This window comes from Puma concolor, chromosome D4 (assembly GCF_028749965.1).
Source record: "Puma concolor isolate L17-30 chromosome D4, mPumCon1.1.hap2, whole genome shotgun sequence".
NCBI classification, from domain to species: Eukaryota; Metazoa; Chordata; class Mammalia; order Carnivora; family Felidae; genus Puma; species Puma concolor.
The window spans coordinates 86,475,715-86,492,181 of NC_141679.1; the positions used below are offsets into that span (position 1 = coordinate 86,475,715).

Sequence of the window (16,467 nt, forward strand, 5' to 3'; positions counted from 1 at the left end):
TAGGGCAGATGTATTAAGTACTTGCTTTGGTTCCTGCCTGCATGACATCAGCAAAGCGAGAGAGAAATCGTGATAGATTTCATTAATAATTTGAGATTGCAACAGGAGCACGGTGTGGGAGGAAGTGGAGGGTGTTTGGAGCTTGCGCTGAGTCTGACAGCAATGTGACCCTGGGAAGGGGAAGGCAGATAACGTTCGCCAGCTACTTGTTATGTGCTCCGTGCCCTGCATGTCTGGATCTCACTTAGTCGTTATTTAATGAGCTTCACAGATAAATACAATATGATACCCATTTTAATATGTGAAAACTGAGCTTCTGAGAAGGTTGTCTTCTGAGATCATGCAGCTGGTGTGTGGAGGCCAGGGTATGACTGGGTCTGTCTAATTCTAAATAGGATTACAGACTCTTAATTTAATGTGTGCACATAAACACATACTTGTGCGTGCATACATACACATGTATATGTGTAAAGCTTTTGCTGTTTATTAAAGAATTCAGGAAAAAACAAAGGGGTGACTATTAACGAGAAATTGGGCAACAACCATGCCCCAGTCCTTGAAACACCTCTTTTATATCTGATTATAATCCATTTGCTTTCCAGGACTGGTTCTGGGATCCACAGAGGAGGGAGGTTCTTGTTCTCACAATTGAACTTTGAAAGGGCAATGATATACATTTGCAAAATAATTAAAGTATCTGTTCTAAAGGGGAGGAGAAGTCAATGTAACTGAGGCAGGTTGAATACATATTTTTGGAACAAGGAGAATCATGGTAAACAGAGGTGAATGCTCCATCTCAAAGAGGTTCATGTCTGCTCGTGAAAAGAAATGAGTCAAGGTATTCATTCAAGAGGATGGATCCTGAGCCCCTTCCTCTTTGCTAAATGGATGTGGTGTGAATTACATGAGGTAACAGGTGAAGTGCCTTGGCCAGCCCCTGACGTGCGGGGGACTCTTGATAAATGGGTTCGTTAACGTTCGTTAATGTCCTTATCATTACTATTCTTTGGGGTCTGCATTGTGAGGGTGTAAAGGACTGGCAAGGTCAAAGATGGTTGTGTTTTCCCATGTGGGTGACCAGGAGGAGAATGGCGCATTTACAGAGGTGAGACAGCCGGGAGAGGAGCAGAGTGCATAGCCCCGGCTTGGTGCCTGAGTGCTTTCAAGTCCAGGCCATTGATCTTATATCCCGAGCTGTCCATTGCCTCCAGCCAGGATTCACACAGCACCTGTGGCATAGAGTTGGGTCCCGAGACGCATTTGAAGGGCACAGCACTTCAGACAGAGCTGCGCGGCCAACAGGTTTTGTCTCTGGCCATTCCCACTGCCCTCCCTGACCTCCTAGTAGACCCCTATTCCCGCTGCCAGGCAGCTGGCTCTCCCTAAAGATCTTATTAAAGTTCCAGATGTGTGGCAAAAAAAAATGTTGTTAATAATAGCAAGGCCTGATACGAATTTAAAGAAGGTCTTGTAACTTAGGGATAGAGAACTTTCGTCTGCCTCCTTTATTCTGTTCTTCGCCAGCGCTCCCAAGCCACAAGCTGAGAACGCTGGCCCTTGGATAATGGGTTTTCTCTGGTCTTCTTATGCACCCAAGTCATCCTGTTACAGTGTTCCTGTTAACTCCCTTGGGTAGGAACCAGCCTCACAGATGGGTAAAATTTAGATAATTTGATTATTCAAATTATAACATTAAACCTGTTGGAAAAGAGACGAGGCCCTTGAAGAAGATGTTAAAGGCAACCTCTCCTTCTATCCCCCTGTTGGTTGTACGAGATAGGGGAGGGGCTGACTTCAGGAAGGGGTGTGAGGTGGTCCCAGAATCTTCTCTGATTACAGTGGGCGGGGGCAAGGAGGTTCCCTCATGCCAGGAGTGGAGGGTATCACGTGGCCAATGAACTCTGAAATCGTTTATCCATATTTCACTTTAAAATTTTTAAGTTCACCTGGGAGGATGGGTCTTTCTAGCTAACACATTATGCCCTCTCGCAGACAGTTTACCTTCAGAAGGGACTTCTGGTCCCAGGGGAACTGGCAGAGGAGGCAGTTTGTGGTTAAGAATATTTTGGCACAGAAGTCCTGGGAAATGTGGCCAGGGTTATGGGGCAAAGTGTCCTACTTTCCATCCTCACTCCTGGGGGTCCCGGGGTGCACCTCCATCTACAGACCCAGCCCTCCTCTCCAGAGGACGGGGAGAAGACTGACCCACCCTGGTGAAGATATGGATGGCCAGGGCTTTGGCCCTTCCCCACCTTTGTGTCCATATTCCAGTTAGATGTCCCTTGTGTGTTAGAATTGCTGTTGAAATTGACTCTGTGCTTCCTAGGAACTAGCCAGCTGTGGATGGAGTAAGAAGGAGAAACATAGTCTCGCCCCCAACGTTGTGGCCTTTACCCGGAGGTTTAACCAGGTAAGCAGTACCCCTTGCCTGTGCGTGGCCGGATAGCGATCTGTTGTCCCCTTGGGCTGGGAGCCCTGCCAGGGTTCAATCCCAGGCACCTGGCCCCCGGTCCAAACCCCTCTTCCCGAACCATCCCGCCCATCAATCCTTTTGCCTGCACGGTCCTTCTTCACAGCAGGTGGAACCAAATACATCTTTTCCTGGGTTTAAATTGCTTCACTGGCTGCCAGTTCCAGCTAAGCTAAGGCTCAAGCACCTTAATTTCCCTGCAGGGTCCTGCACGGTGGGTCTGGTTTCTGTCCACCCCTCCAGTCTCCTCTCTTGTCCCTTTCCCTGCTCCGCAGGCTTCAGCCATCCTGGCCTCCTTCTCTTCCCTGATGCACCCTCTCTGCCCCATCAGGCCCCAGATGTGCTGTCCTCTCAGTTCAGAATTCTTCCTCTCTGTTTAGCCCCCAGTCTGATCTTAGCCTGAGTGTCACTTCTTTGGGGAGCTCTCTGTGAACCCCTCGCCCGTGCGAGGTCTTGCTGTCAGACATTCTCTCACTGCCCCCTGTGCTTCTTTTTCCATCTGGTCCTCTGCTCATCTGTCCTCGCTTTGTGCAGCTCCTTCGCCTCCGTCTTCCTTGCCAGTCTGTGGGCTCCGTGAAGGCAGGAGCCATATCCATCTTGTTCACCAGTGCACCTCCCGCCACCTGGCCTAATGTCAGGCATATGTTAGACCCTCAGTACATACATGTGGAGTGGATGAATGAGGTGCTCGGAACTTTGAGTGCCCGATGCCCTGGTCACCGGCCCCATACATACTACTGCAAACTGACTTGGTCCAACCAGCACCTTTGCGCCAGTATGAAGATCTGCACCCCCACTTAAGGGAACGATGATGAAGGCTTGGACCAGCTGAGGGCAGTGGGCTTCTGGCTTCTCAGCCAGATCTACCAGAATGAGATCTCTGGTAGAAAGCACCCTCTAAGACCTCCCTTGGATGGACCAAACCCCCAAATGGTGCTGTTGACAGTTTTTCTTCCTTCTTGTTTTTCTGGTTTCAAATGAGGACAGTGGTTTAGAAATTGCATAGTGTGCGTGACTGGACCTCGGGGTGATGGGCCTGGGTTTCCTCTGGGCCTTCCCACTCAGAAATGCTGGGCCCTGTGCATCACTGCTGCCCAGCCCTCCCCAGGCTTCCCCAGCCTCGGCTACCACCGGAGGACGGGGAGAGCCTCCGAGAGGCACCAGCTTTTCGTCTGGAGATCAAGACTGAAGTTTGCATTATTGTTGTTATACTAGGAACTAAGAAGGACCTAGGCATCTGCAGTGGGGCTGTATGCACTGTGTTTTGAACAGAGAAGTTCTGAAGGCTTTTGTTTTTTTGCTCTTTCTTTTCAAAATCTTTTCCTTTTCAACTGAGCTTAGGCTTTAAAAAATAAAACAGATGTGCACACACTGTCAGAGGATTCATAGTTTCCTTCACAAAACTATTTGACTGGAAGCCAGCTCAGTCCCACCTCTGGCCAGCCACAGTGCTCCCGGAGGAGGGCCGCTGGGGGCTCTGATGTAATCTGCTTTGCACGCGGAGGCCAGGTCAGCCTGGCAGAGGGTGGTGCGGCTCGTTCTGCGAACAGTTGCATCGTGTCCAGATCAGACCAAGCGGGTGAAGCGAGCCAGAAGCAAAGTCGCATTTTCCCAAACAGGACGCTCTGAGAAATGGTCTTGCTGCCAGCCTGTCAGCTACTCAGAGCGAGCAGCTGCTGGACACAGCCATTTGGCTTCAAAACTGGCCAACAGCCAGGCCCGGTCAGCCACTGGGGCTGCTTTCTCTGAGATGAACCGATTGGCATCCCTTCCTGGCAGACTTTTATATGTGAGAACAAGGCTCCCCATCAGACTCCAGATAAAGGAAAGCAGGTCAGTTGCCTTTGTGAGCCTCAGTTTCCTTGTCTGTAAATGAGAATAACAGTATGACTCACCTTGCACAGTTGCTGTGGAGATTAAGTGAAATGGCACACGAAGAGCTCTTAGCACGGTGTCTGGCATGTAGTAAGCGTCCAAATGTTTTCGGGGAAAGTAAGAGAGAACAGGAAGATCAGCTGATTGGAAGGAGGCTGCCCGCAGATATGGGGCTTCTTGTGGCCAAACCAGAAACCCAGTGGCCAGACCCTGTGGGCTTGCCTACTTTCTCTGTGGGACCTGAGTCCCTTGGAATTTGTTCCTAGAGCTCATGGAGGGATGGCAGCACCCAGCTGAGTTCACTGAGCTGTCTGCTCTGGGCCAGGCTCCTATCTCAGCCCCAAGGAGTTCACCACAGACCACAGAAGTGCTCCACCTTTTTTGAATCATGTGTTCTTTTGAGAATTTGAAAAATATATATGCATATGTGAACCCGTTTCCAGATAAATGCAGAGATGTATAAATTTGCATTTAATTTTAGTGAGTTCAGTGCTTGCCCCCTCAAAATGTGTGCATGAACACTTTAGGGGTCTGTGAGCAACAGCCTAAGAAGCTGTGGTCACAGAGAATCAAACCCCTACAACCTCCTAGCCCTACAACCTACTAGCTTTCCCATCTTGGATTGTCTTTTGACCTTTCACCTTCCTTATTTATAAAGTGGGAAGAATCATTTCAAGTGGTTTTGAAGATTAAATGAGAATTGTGGATGTAAAGGGTTTGGCCCAGTACTTGACACATAGTAAACAATTAGCATTAGCTGTAAAAAGGGTGTAGAGTAGTGGGAGCTCTGAACTGAAGGACAGTGAGGCCTGGGACTGGTTGCTGGCAGCAGAGCTGGAATTGTGTCCTGAAGATGCTGAAGAATTAGGGAAAGATGAGGAGGGAATTGGGAGAACTTGGCTCTGGTCTAGATTCTACTGCTAACCTGTTTCAGGCCTCGGGCAAGTCACTTCCTCTCTCTGGGTCTCAGGATCCTTATTGGGCAGGGCCAAAGGTTCCTGGTTCCAGGAAGCTGGGTCCCTTCTCTGGCAGCTTCCTCCTCTGTGGCTGCAAGATGGCTGCCAACAGATTCTGGCTCACATCCTGTTGTGAGGGCAACCCCCAGCAGAAAAATCTTGCCTCCTTTTCAGTAGCTCTGTCATCTGATGTTTAGCTGCTTTGGCTTGTGTCCCATCCTGTTCATCCTGATCAGTCACTCTGACCAGGAAGACATGAGGCTCTGGTTGGCCAGGTCTTAGAAATAAGCCTGCCCATGGAGCTAGGGGCAGGAGGCCTAGGCCACATGAGCTGAGAATGGAGAAGTGATAGTTCCTCAAGAAACTAAGATGTCAGCCAATTAGGAATAGAGGGGAACTTCCTCAACTTGATAAAGGACACTTACAAAAACCCTGCAGCCAACATCATACTTAATGGTAAAACATTGGATGATTTCCCCCTAAGATCGGCTAAGATGTGCTCTTTCAATACTTCCATTCAGTCGTATTGGAAGTCCTGAATAGTGCAATAAGAAAAAAAAAGATATGACGATATACAGATTGAAAAGGAAGAAATGAAACTGACTTTACTCACATATGACATGATTGTGTATATAGAAATTCTCAAAGAAATCTGTAAAAAAATTTACTGTAACTAGTAAGTGAATATAGCAAGGCTGCAGAACACAAGATCAATATACAAAAGCTGTCCTATATATAAGCAGTAAAGAATTAGAATTTGAAATAGAAAACCCCCACGCCACTTACAATACACACACACACACACACACACACACACACACACACACACACACAATGCTTAGGTATAAATCTAACAAAGTACATAAACGTTCTGTATGTGGAAAGCTGCAAAACGCTGATGAAAGAAATCACAGTATATTGAAACAGATAAATATTCCATCTTCATGGTCTGGAAGACTCCCAACTTGATCTATAGAGTGAAGCAAATCCCAATCAAAATCCTATCAAGCTATTTTGTAGGTCGAAAAAACTGATTCTAAAATATATATGGGAAGATTAAAGACGGAATAACCAGTGCAATGCTGAAAAAGAGCAAAGTTGGAGGCCTCGCTCTACCTGATTTCAGGACTAACTGTAAAGCTACAGTAATCAAGACAGCATGGTCCTGACAAAAGAAAAGACACCTAGTAATGGAACAGAACAGACATATAGTCGTCTGATCTTTGACAGATGCATGAGCCCTCAATGGAGGAAGGGTAATCTCTTCAACAAAATGGTAATGGAACAATTGGAACATTTTTTTAATGTATGTAAAATAACGGACCTAGACACAGACTGTATAGATCTTTCATAAAAATTAACTCAAAATAGGGTGCCTGGGTGGCTCAGTCAGTTGAGGGTCTGATTCTTGATTTCAGCTCAGGTCATGATCTCACAGTTGTGAAATTGAGTCCCATGTCAAGCTTCACGCTGAGCATGGAGCCTGCTGAAAATTCATATTCTCTCTCTCTCTCTCTCTCTCTCTCTCTCTCTCTCTCTCTCACCCCTCTCTCCCTCCCTCTCCCCACCTCTGCCCCTCTTCCCTGCTCACACACTCTCTCTCTCTCTCAAAAAAAAAAAAAAAAAAAAACAAAAAAACTCAAAATGGAGCATAAAACCTAAATGTGAAAGACAAAACTATAAAACTTTTAGGAGAAAACATAGAAGAAAATCTATATGACCTTTGGTGATGAGTTATTAAATGTAACATCAAAAGTACAATCCATGAAAGAAAAAACTGATTAAGTTGGGATTCATTAAAATTAGAAATTTCTGCTCTGCAAAAGACACTGGTAAGATAATTAAAAAACAAAGCACAGCCTGGGGAAATACTCACAAAACACATATCTGGTAAAAGAATTGTATCCAAAATATACTCTTAAAACTCAACATTAAGAAAACAACCCAATTAAGAAATGGGCAGAAGATCTGGACACCTCACCAAAGAAGTACAGATAGCAAACAAACATATAAAAAGATGCTCAACGTCATTTGTCACTGGGGCAATGCAAGAACACTATGCACCTTTTATTTTTTTTTTTTATTTTTTATTTTTTTTTAATTTTTTTTTTCAACGTTTATTTATTTTTGGGACAGAGAGAGACAGAGCATGAACGGGGGAGGGGCAGAGAGAGAGGGAGACACAGAATCGGAAACAGGCTCCAGGCTCTGAGCCATCAGCCCAGAGCCTGACGCGGGGCTCGAACTCACGGACCGCGAGATCGTGACCTGGCTGAAGTCGGACGCTTAACCGACTGCGCCACCCAGGCGCCCCAACACTATGCACCTTTTAGAAGAGCTAGAATAAAACAGTGACAATACGAGTTGTTGGCAAGTATCCGGAGCAGTACAAACTCTCATTCATTGCTGGTGGAAATGCAAAACGGTACAGTCCAGCAATTACACTCCTAGATAATTATCCAGCTTCTTTGAAATCTTCTATATACACATACACACAAATATCTTTATAGCAGCTTTATTAATCATTGTCAATAACTGAAAAGAACTAAGATATCCTTCAATAGGTGAATGGATAGACCAACTGGTGAATCCATACAATGGAAGAGTATTCACCAAAAAAATAAATAAATAAAGGAATCAGCCCTCAAGCCATATAAAGACATGGATGAATCTTAAATGCATATTACTAAGTGAAAGAAACCAGTCTGACATATGAATGATTACTTCCACCTCCCCGCTCCCAGCTTTTTAAAAACATTCTGGGAAATGGAAAAACGTTTTTCAAAAAGGTAAAACTAAGGATGATAAGCAGATTGATCAGTGGGTTGCCAGAGGTTTGAGACGGAGAGAGCATTGAGTAGGTGAAGCACAGAGGATTTTTTAGGGTGGTGAAACTATTCTGTGTGATGCTGTATGATACATAGTGTCATTTGGACACACGACACTATGCATTTGTGGAAACTCCTAGAACTTTCCATCACCAAGAGTAAACTTTAGTGTATTGCAAATTTGAAAAATTGATTGTGGAAATTAATGAAATCTAGAATGGAATACGTAACATAAAATCTAACCATATTATAAATGTATGAAACAACATCACTGAGGAGGGTGAGGTGAAAGGTGCTGAATTAAGTAACTTTGGAAATGAGGGGAGCCTGTAACACTGAAGACGAAAGGAACTGTATATAAGCTCTATACTCTAGTTAATATAGCTGCTTCCCAAGTGCATTGGGTAACAATTCTGAAGCTCTTTTACATGAATACTGGAATTGAACAATTAAGGAAATGGATGGCAGATGGTAGGACCCAGGTTTTTCACTGTTGGGAGTGGAAAGTTACAGATGAGCAAGGAGGAGACATCAGTATAAACTCACTTATTTTAATATAGATACAGATGGTTGCATATAGAAATATTTATAGATGTGTATATGTACATGTTAGTATACATGCACGCGCACACACACACACACACACGTATGCATGTATTCGCTTGCTCTCCCAGCTGAGAGAACCTAGAAACATTGATGCCCAGTAGCAACAAGTACACCCAGCACCCAGATCTTGTTTTCTCATACCATTCTCTAACAAAAGGAACCAGGGCTCCTTGGAGAAATGGCTGGTTTAATCCTGGGGCAATAACATCTCGATGAGCCTATAGCATCATGTAGTTCCAGAAAATAAGGAAGTGCTCAAACCAACCAACCAGCCAACCAACTAAAACAATGCTGGGTAGGTCAAAGGAACATAGGAGCCAACTGAAAGAGCTTTCAATGACCAAAGCTGGAATAATTTGAGCAAGAAAATAAATAACATAGTATTGGGTTATAATCCCAAGTGTTAAGTAGGTATCCATGAGTCCTTTCTGATATAAATAAGTGATTGCATAAATAAATGGGGAAGAATAGGCAAATTTCCTGTGGAGAATAATTCCAATAGCTCACTTCCTTCTATAGTGACTTCTTTCCAGAGTCTGAGGTGATACTATTATTTATGTAAAAGTTTCCTATTAATGGCCATTTCTTTTCTGTTCTTTTACTTTATGAACAGTACTTTGGTGAATCCTTTTACATTAGTTCCTCTAAATTTCTGTGTTTTCATAAAACAAAAATTCTAGGGAGAATAGAAGTTTAACATCTTTCAAGTTATATTTAAGTTGCTCTTCAAAATGGTCCTATAAATTTATACTGCCCAAAACAGTGTAAAATAGTACCAGTTTCTTTACATTCTTGGTACAATACATGACCCACAAGGGGTTAATGTATTTTCCTTAATACACAAAGAACTTTACTAAATCAGTAGTAAGAGGACAGCTGTCCCAATAGAAAGATGGGTAAGGATCCGAGCAGGTAATTCACAGGGCAGATAGTACAAATGGCCCATAAATATTTGTAACAAAAAACTGAAAAAAAAAAAGTACAAAAGATATGTTAATTGAATAGTAATGGAAGAAATGCAAAATAGAAACAATGAGATATTATTTTGCGTGTTCGGTTAGTAAAAAAAAAAAAAAATTGCAATAACCTCTTTGTGCAGGGGGCTGTGGATCAGCTCAAACTTGTTGATGGATAAACAAATAGACCTTTTGGAGGCCAAGTTTTTATATGTGCTTTTGAAAAAAGGTACACATACTTTTATTCACTCCACCTTACTAGAATTTACCCTAAGACCATAATTAAAAATGTATAAAGATTTATGTGTAAATATGCTTACCACAGCATTGTTCAGTACAACAAAATAATTAGAAGTAGCCTACCCAACAATAGGAGGTGACTTAATGATGATATTTCCCTAAGGTGGAATATTATTCAGGTGGAATAATATATACCAATTTAACTGAAAAAGACAGACGTATGGAAAAGAGAGAAGAAGGACACAAACCACGATGTCCGTCATCATGGTCTGTGTATGAGAATGAGGTTGCGAATGATTTCTGCCTTTTGTGCCTATCTCTGTGTCCTTTGTTTTCTGCCTTAAACTTCTCTTCAATTTTGTAGGTAGAGAAGAGAATAAAAAATGTTTGAAACTTTCTTGATTCTACTTTTGTAATGTCTTTCCTACCTGCCCCTTCTCTCCCGTCTCCTTCAACATGGGCCTAGCGCAAGCCTCCTGCCTGTCACTTAGACCATTGCATCAGGTTCCTGATGGGTGTCCCCGCCCCTACAGAAGACTCTTCCTTCTTGGCTTGGAAACCTATGGAAGTCTCCCCATGTAGAATAGCACCTAAGGTCCTTCTTGTCATCTTGTTGCTCCAGACCCCCACATTCTGGCCTTCGATGCCCTTTCCAGCGTTAATTTCCCTCATCTACCTTGACCCCACAGAGCACCCACAACACCAGACCAGTCGGTCCGCTCAGCTCTCCCTGGTCATGGTGTATACAGCCATACCTTAATCCCGTCTCTACCTGTTTGAAGTCTACCCATCTTTCAAGCCCTGCCTCTTCCAGCAAGCCTTCCCCTATCATTACCTCCCCCATGTTCTAGTCCACTTAGGTTGAACTTCTTCCGTGTCCATGATCGCCAGGTGATTTGGGGAGGGTCCTGCCTCTTCCTTTGGTCCCTTCCATACCAGGCAAGGGCTGATAGGGTCTGGACTCACAGTGTCAAGTCTGCACACAGTACAGGCTTCATGAAAATCTGTTGAATTGAATTGACTCAGAGTTGCTTCTGCTTACCGCGTGCTGCAGATCAGAGTCAACTCTGCCATGTTCCATAATTATGCCTTAAATACGTGTGATTTTGGGGCATGCAGGAATCTATTAAATTATACATATAAACTATCACACTTGAGGTTATGTGGCATAAAAATGTGCGTGTATTAAAATATAAGGTTTATGGGCATGTCACTTGGTGTTCAGAAAGTCTTTCTTCCATAACTGGCTAGTAAAACTTTGGAGTCTGAACTTAATTTTAGGCAATTCCTTGGAAAAAATGATTCTATGGAAAACCGGGCATGTCCTGGAGGCAACCACAGATAATTACACAGAAAAAAACTTTTCTATAATATTCCTGCTTAACATAAAAAGCAAATTTTTTATTCTTGGTTACTCTTCTCTTGTTTTCACATTGAAAAGTGACTATTTCAGGGAAGAGAGTAAATTTGGTTGCAGCAGTAAATGTGCCTTGTTAAGTCTGGAATATCCCCGTTTTTCTTTGTAAAATTTAGAGGTTTTACATGCCTTGCATTCCTTTCAACTCCACATAACCAACCCGGTACCCTGCTCAGCCCTCTCTCTCTCTCTTTCTCTTGGTCATGCTGTCAATCCACCCTTGGGTGTCTATGTGTCACACAGCACTGTTGTTACAGTAGTGGGACACTTCCTAGAGGTTCTTGGCACGAAGCCCCTTTTGTGTTGCCCTGAGGTGTCACGTGAGTCAACGATACCCTGGTAGAGAATTTGCTTGTTCCCAGAAAGATTCAAGGGGCTTGGGGATATTGATTTCTGTGAGAGGTCAGGCATGAACAGTGTTCTGAGCCCAAAGTGCCACTGTGTCCTTCTGGCATGTGTAGTCTTCAGAAAAACCTGTCTCTTCACCTGCATTGCTCTATGGAACTTTGAAAGATGCTTTTGTATCATTTAGCTTACTGGGCGAACCCTCTCCTAGAAAATTAAATTTCTTACAGTTGTGCAAATACTGGTGAATCCTTCTCGTCTTGGGTCTGCCTGGGGATATAGATCTCATGGGTGGTACTGCCCATGTACATATCCCTTAGTCTGGCCACTGGTCCTTCCATCCATCCAACCATCCATCCGTGGTCTTCCCACAACTGGGGTCCTTCTGAGCAGAAATCTGTCTGGTGCATCTCAGAATTCCCTGCAGCGGCTTCAGAGAGATTACTATGTCATGGAGGCCCAGTAACTCCCCTGGACGATGAGGAAAGTACTTGTCTCTCTTAGCACCACTCTGCATGTTGGAGAGGAGGTGCTGAAGGAGGGAGCCATTTGTAGGCTAGATGTTGTACGTAAAGGGACCCTCAACCACATGCACCCCCAGGCTGGAAGGCTGTGCTCTTCCAGTTTCCCGACCTCTGGGAAATCCCCGTTTGTGGTGGGCGAGGGCAACGTGGGTGGTCCGGCATTTAACCGCTGTATTTGACTTTACAGGTCAGTTTTTGGGTTGTACGAGAAATTCTAACAGCACAGACTTTAAAAATAAGGGCAGAAATCCTGAGCCATTTTGTGAAAATAGCCAAGGTAAGATGTTTTATTTTTTTTCCTCCCTCCCTCCCTCCCTCCCTCCCTCCCTCCCTCCCTTCCTTCCTTCCTTCCTTCCTTCCTTCCTTCCTTCCTTCCTTCCTTTTTGTTTCAGAGTGTGTTTCCTCAGTACTTTGGGAGCCGCTTTGCTCTGGGCCTGCTGGGCAGGGTTCAAACAGAAGGCTGTGACCTGACCTCTCCAGGCTGTAAGATGGGCCTAGGTGCCCACTCAGCCTCCCTGCCCCCGTGCACGCATCGCACTGTGGCCTGCTACCCGTTACCATGGCAGCCAGCTATTCTCTTTAGCTGGCCATTCTGCGGGGCCCTGGGGGCTCCCTCTGGGGTCCCTCCATCCTCTGTTTCAGATTTAGCCCTTGGGGGGGGGGGTGACGGGTTATGTGATACCATCACACCCTGCACAGTTTTGTCCCCAGTCAGCAGAGCTCATCCCACCGCATCCTGAGTTTAAGGCCTGGGCCCCGTGACCCTGCTGGCTCTCACCCCCACCTCTGCCCCTGCCCGAATAGGTTCTGTCCTTGCAGGTTGTTGAGCACCGGGCTTACGTCTGCACCCCGCCTTTCCCCTCCTCTTCCCTGACACCTGCCAGCCCAGGCAATGACAGCATGGGCTTCCCCAGACCACTGTCATCACTTCCACGGCCCTGCCAGCTCCTCGCCGTACGCAGCTGCTGACCGCCGGGCTTACCCACGTCTGGGCGGCGCACTGCTGTGCTGTCTGGTTCGCTGCGGGGTGTGTGTGTGCGTGTTGCGTCCCTACCCAGTCCCCGGGCCAGCTGGCCTTTACTGATTGCCCTTCACGAGCCAGGCACCTCAGCAGCCACCTTCCTCAAATGGTCACGTTTGAGGTTCACTTTGTTAGAAGGCCACTTCCAGAGCGGGGAGGAGGGGTGTAGGGAGGTGGGCGTCCATGCCTGGGGCCCTGCAGCCAGTGACCTGGGGCGTGTCTCTGCTTTCAGGGGAGCGGCTCTCCCACCCCTCGTGGGAAGGGCAAGGGCATCGATCTATAAGTATGCCCGGGGCAGCAGACATTAGCACGCCCTGTGTGTTCTGAAGAATTTGGAACCGTGCTGGGCTTTGCGATGCTTGCTGCTGGCAGTGAGCTTATGCTGGGCCACGGGAGAAAGCGGATGAAGTTCCAGCCCACTTGGTGCTTTCAAGAAACGAGCTGACGGCGCCCAGACTATCCCTCCTTGACCTCTGCCATCTTCCAGCGGTGGCTCGTCATCCTGGCCTTGTGCCCTGGCTGTGTTCTTGTGTAGGCTCCCCTTCCTCTGGACCTTGCCATCCCATCTGCAAAATGAAAGGGGTGGATTAGGTGATCTCCCAGAGGGCCTTCAGCTCTAAAAGAAACTGTGTGACAGGCATGGCAATTCAGATATGTAGGATGAAATTCACTTCTCTCAGAGAACCTATTAATACACACAGGGAACAATTAGAGATTGTTACAAGATGTATGAAATGAAGTATTAACTTGTGTGGTAAGGGAGAAATCTCAGTAGGGACAGGGCCGTGAGGACTAGGCATAAGGGCTTGTCGTTTACTTGTTCATTCCATAGGCCCTACTGTGTGCTGTACGACGTACTAGGGATACGATGGCAGAGACAGGTAGAAGCAAGGGTCCACATGGTCCAGTGTGCTAAGGAGGTGTGCACACTGCTCTGGGAACACACAGGCGGGTTCCCCAGCCTTCCTAGAGCTCTCACCCCGGTGCCGGGCACTGGTCTGGCATGTTGCATGCACCATCCTGGGTAGGGTGGGTGCCATGGTTACCTTCCTTGTTAAGTATGAGGCTCAGGTGACTCGCTGCAGGACACACAAGTGGTGGGAGCTGGGATTGGAACCAGATCTCTTGGTTTCCTCAAACCCGCTCACTAGCCCAGGCTGCCCCGGCTCCCGAGGATGAGACGCGGAGCCCCAGTCCTGTTAGGTTTCCCTCCGCACCAAACCGAGAACGGAGCAGTTACATCTCTGTGTACTTACTCCCGGCTGTGTCCCCTTCTCTTGTCTTCCATGGTAAGGAACTTGTGTGAGACTGAATTGAATCCAAATGTTCTCCCTAACTTGGGGTTGGTTCAAAGGAGCACAGTCAAGTGACTGAGAAGCCAGAGCTCCGTCTCCCTAGCTGAGCGGGACCGTGCAGATCGGTAACACCTTTCCTCAGCCCCTCTCCTGCCTGGTGTAAGGTAGTTGCAGAGGACCCACGTGGGTATTGTTGGCACAGCCGAGGCCTCGGTATACAAAAGCCTGCTGGGACAGTTCCAGTTCGTCTAAAAAAAGGACGTAAATGACATTATCAAGCCTTCTCCCGAGCCATGTTTCTGTCCAGCAACCAGACTAGTCAGCTTGTAAAATTTTGTGTTTTAGATGCAGACTCACCTTTTGACAGTTTGAAGGAAAAAAAAGCATATGGTTTCTATGAACTCCCTAGAACTATATTTTCGACATGAGATATTTTTAAGTATAATTGAATTTCATAAATATGACAACATTTGGTAACACTTGAGCATGTTTTTGTTCTGTTGTTTATAGCAGCAAAATAATCTATTCCATATCTTTTTTCAGAAACTTCTAGAACTCAACAACCTTCATTCTCTCATGTCTGTGGTATCAGCATTACAAAGTGCACCCATCTTCAGGCTGACAAAAACCTGGGCTGTAAGTTAATTCCTTTGATTTTTGGCTCTCATTTCACTGGGTTGAAGCTCTTCATTCCTTGAGCCTCCAAAGGCTTTCTCTGCCTGCCCTTTGCCCACGAGAGAGGCATCTTCTGTCCTTCAGGGACTTCAGCCCCATTTCGGGAGAAGGAAGTTGTGAGGACGCCAACATGGCTGGGGCCGGAAGCGCCCTCGAGTGGACCTTCCTGGACCCTATGACTTCATGTGTGCTGGCTGGGTTGGCGACATGACTTCTGCCCTCCACTTGGCTGGCATTCTTGTGACAGGCTCCGAACTGCTCTTGGGGAGGTCTCTGGGCTGATGGTTCACGCTGCCCTGGGCTGCTGGCTGTACAGCTAAGAGATTCTCTGGAGAAACCTGAGGCCCTCATGTAGGGAGAAGTGATTTTTTTTTTTTTTTCCTGAAGGCCATGGATAATTTCAGCTCAGAGGTGGAGTCTGATAGTTATATAATTGAGTCTGTAGGAAAGTTTTTCTGCTGTAAAAATACTTTAAAAATATCTCAGACCTCTTTATCCTCCTTAGCTTGGCACAGTGCCTGACATGGGGGAAGTAATTGCTATTTCCATAGCTCATTAGTATTCACCTCCTGGCCCGCCTGGTCCAGGGTCTCCCACAGCCACACAGCCCAAGCCTTTCAAGACCTGTTTATGTCCCGCGGAACTGAAGGAAACTATATGGACTTGTCAGCTGTGTTTCTGCAACTCATTTCCGAACTTCTTTCTGCCAGTCTGTGGGGCTGGGCTCTGTTTCATACTTGGCTAATTCTGGGGCCTTTAAAACACTTAAGGATTATGTTGTAGGTGATCAGAAATGAGTCCTGTTTTTTTAAATTGCAATTTTCCATAGACCTAGCCCTAGCAAAGCGGAGCGAGCAGTCTCAGCCTGGAGTCAGAAACCGGGTTTGTGTTGAGACACCGCTCAGAGCATGACTTCTGTGGGACTCAGTTCCCTGTATCTACTCAGAGGTTGGCCTAGATTAGTGGTTTGACGTCAGTGCTTCGTGGAGTCCCAGGGGTTCCGTGGAGCTGCCTTGGGGGCCACCAGGGGCTGGGGGAGAGGAGGAGGGTGCCAAGCAGACACCTTGGCACTGTTTCTGCCAGCGCCGCTCTGTTCACATCAGTTGTACGTACTGGGCTTCTGGGTGAATTTCAGTTGAGCAATGGCTTGGGAGATTGAGAGCAAGCTTGGAAGCCGTTGGTTTCTCCCGTTGTTGCCAGCCCTGTGAGTCCCCGAGTCCATCTGAGCCATGAGGCTTTTTTCGAAAGTTGCCTAGAGA

At 46.2% G+C, this 16,467-nt stretch overlaps 1 protein-coding gene across 16 annotated transcripts in view; it reads left to right on the plus strand.

Annotated features, from left to right (window-relative positions):
• The window catches only part of RALGPS1 (Ral GEF with PH domain and SH3 binding motif 1), a 313,342-nt gene that overhangs the window by 134,924 nt on the left and 161,951 nt on the right, over positions 1-16,467 (plus strand). For all 16 annotated transcript variants that reach the window (XM_086684052.1, XM_086684056.1, XM_086684055.1 and 13 more), the window contains 3 exons: positions 2,327-2,410; positions 12,405-12,494; positions 15,077-15,169. In XM_086684052.1, the coding sequence (XP_086540178.1) occupies positions 2,327-2,410; positions 12,405-12,494; positions 15,077-15,169 (267 nt within the window). The remainder of the gene's footprint in view (positions 1-2,326; positions 2,411-12,404; positions 12,495-15,076; positions 15,170-16,467) is intronic.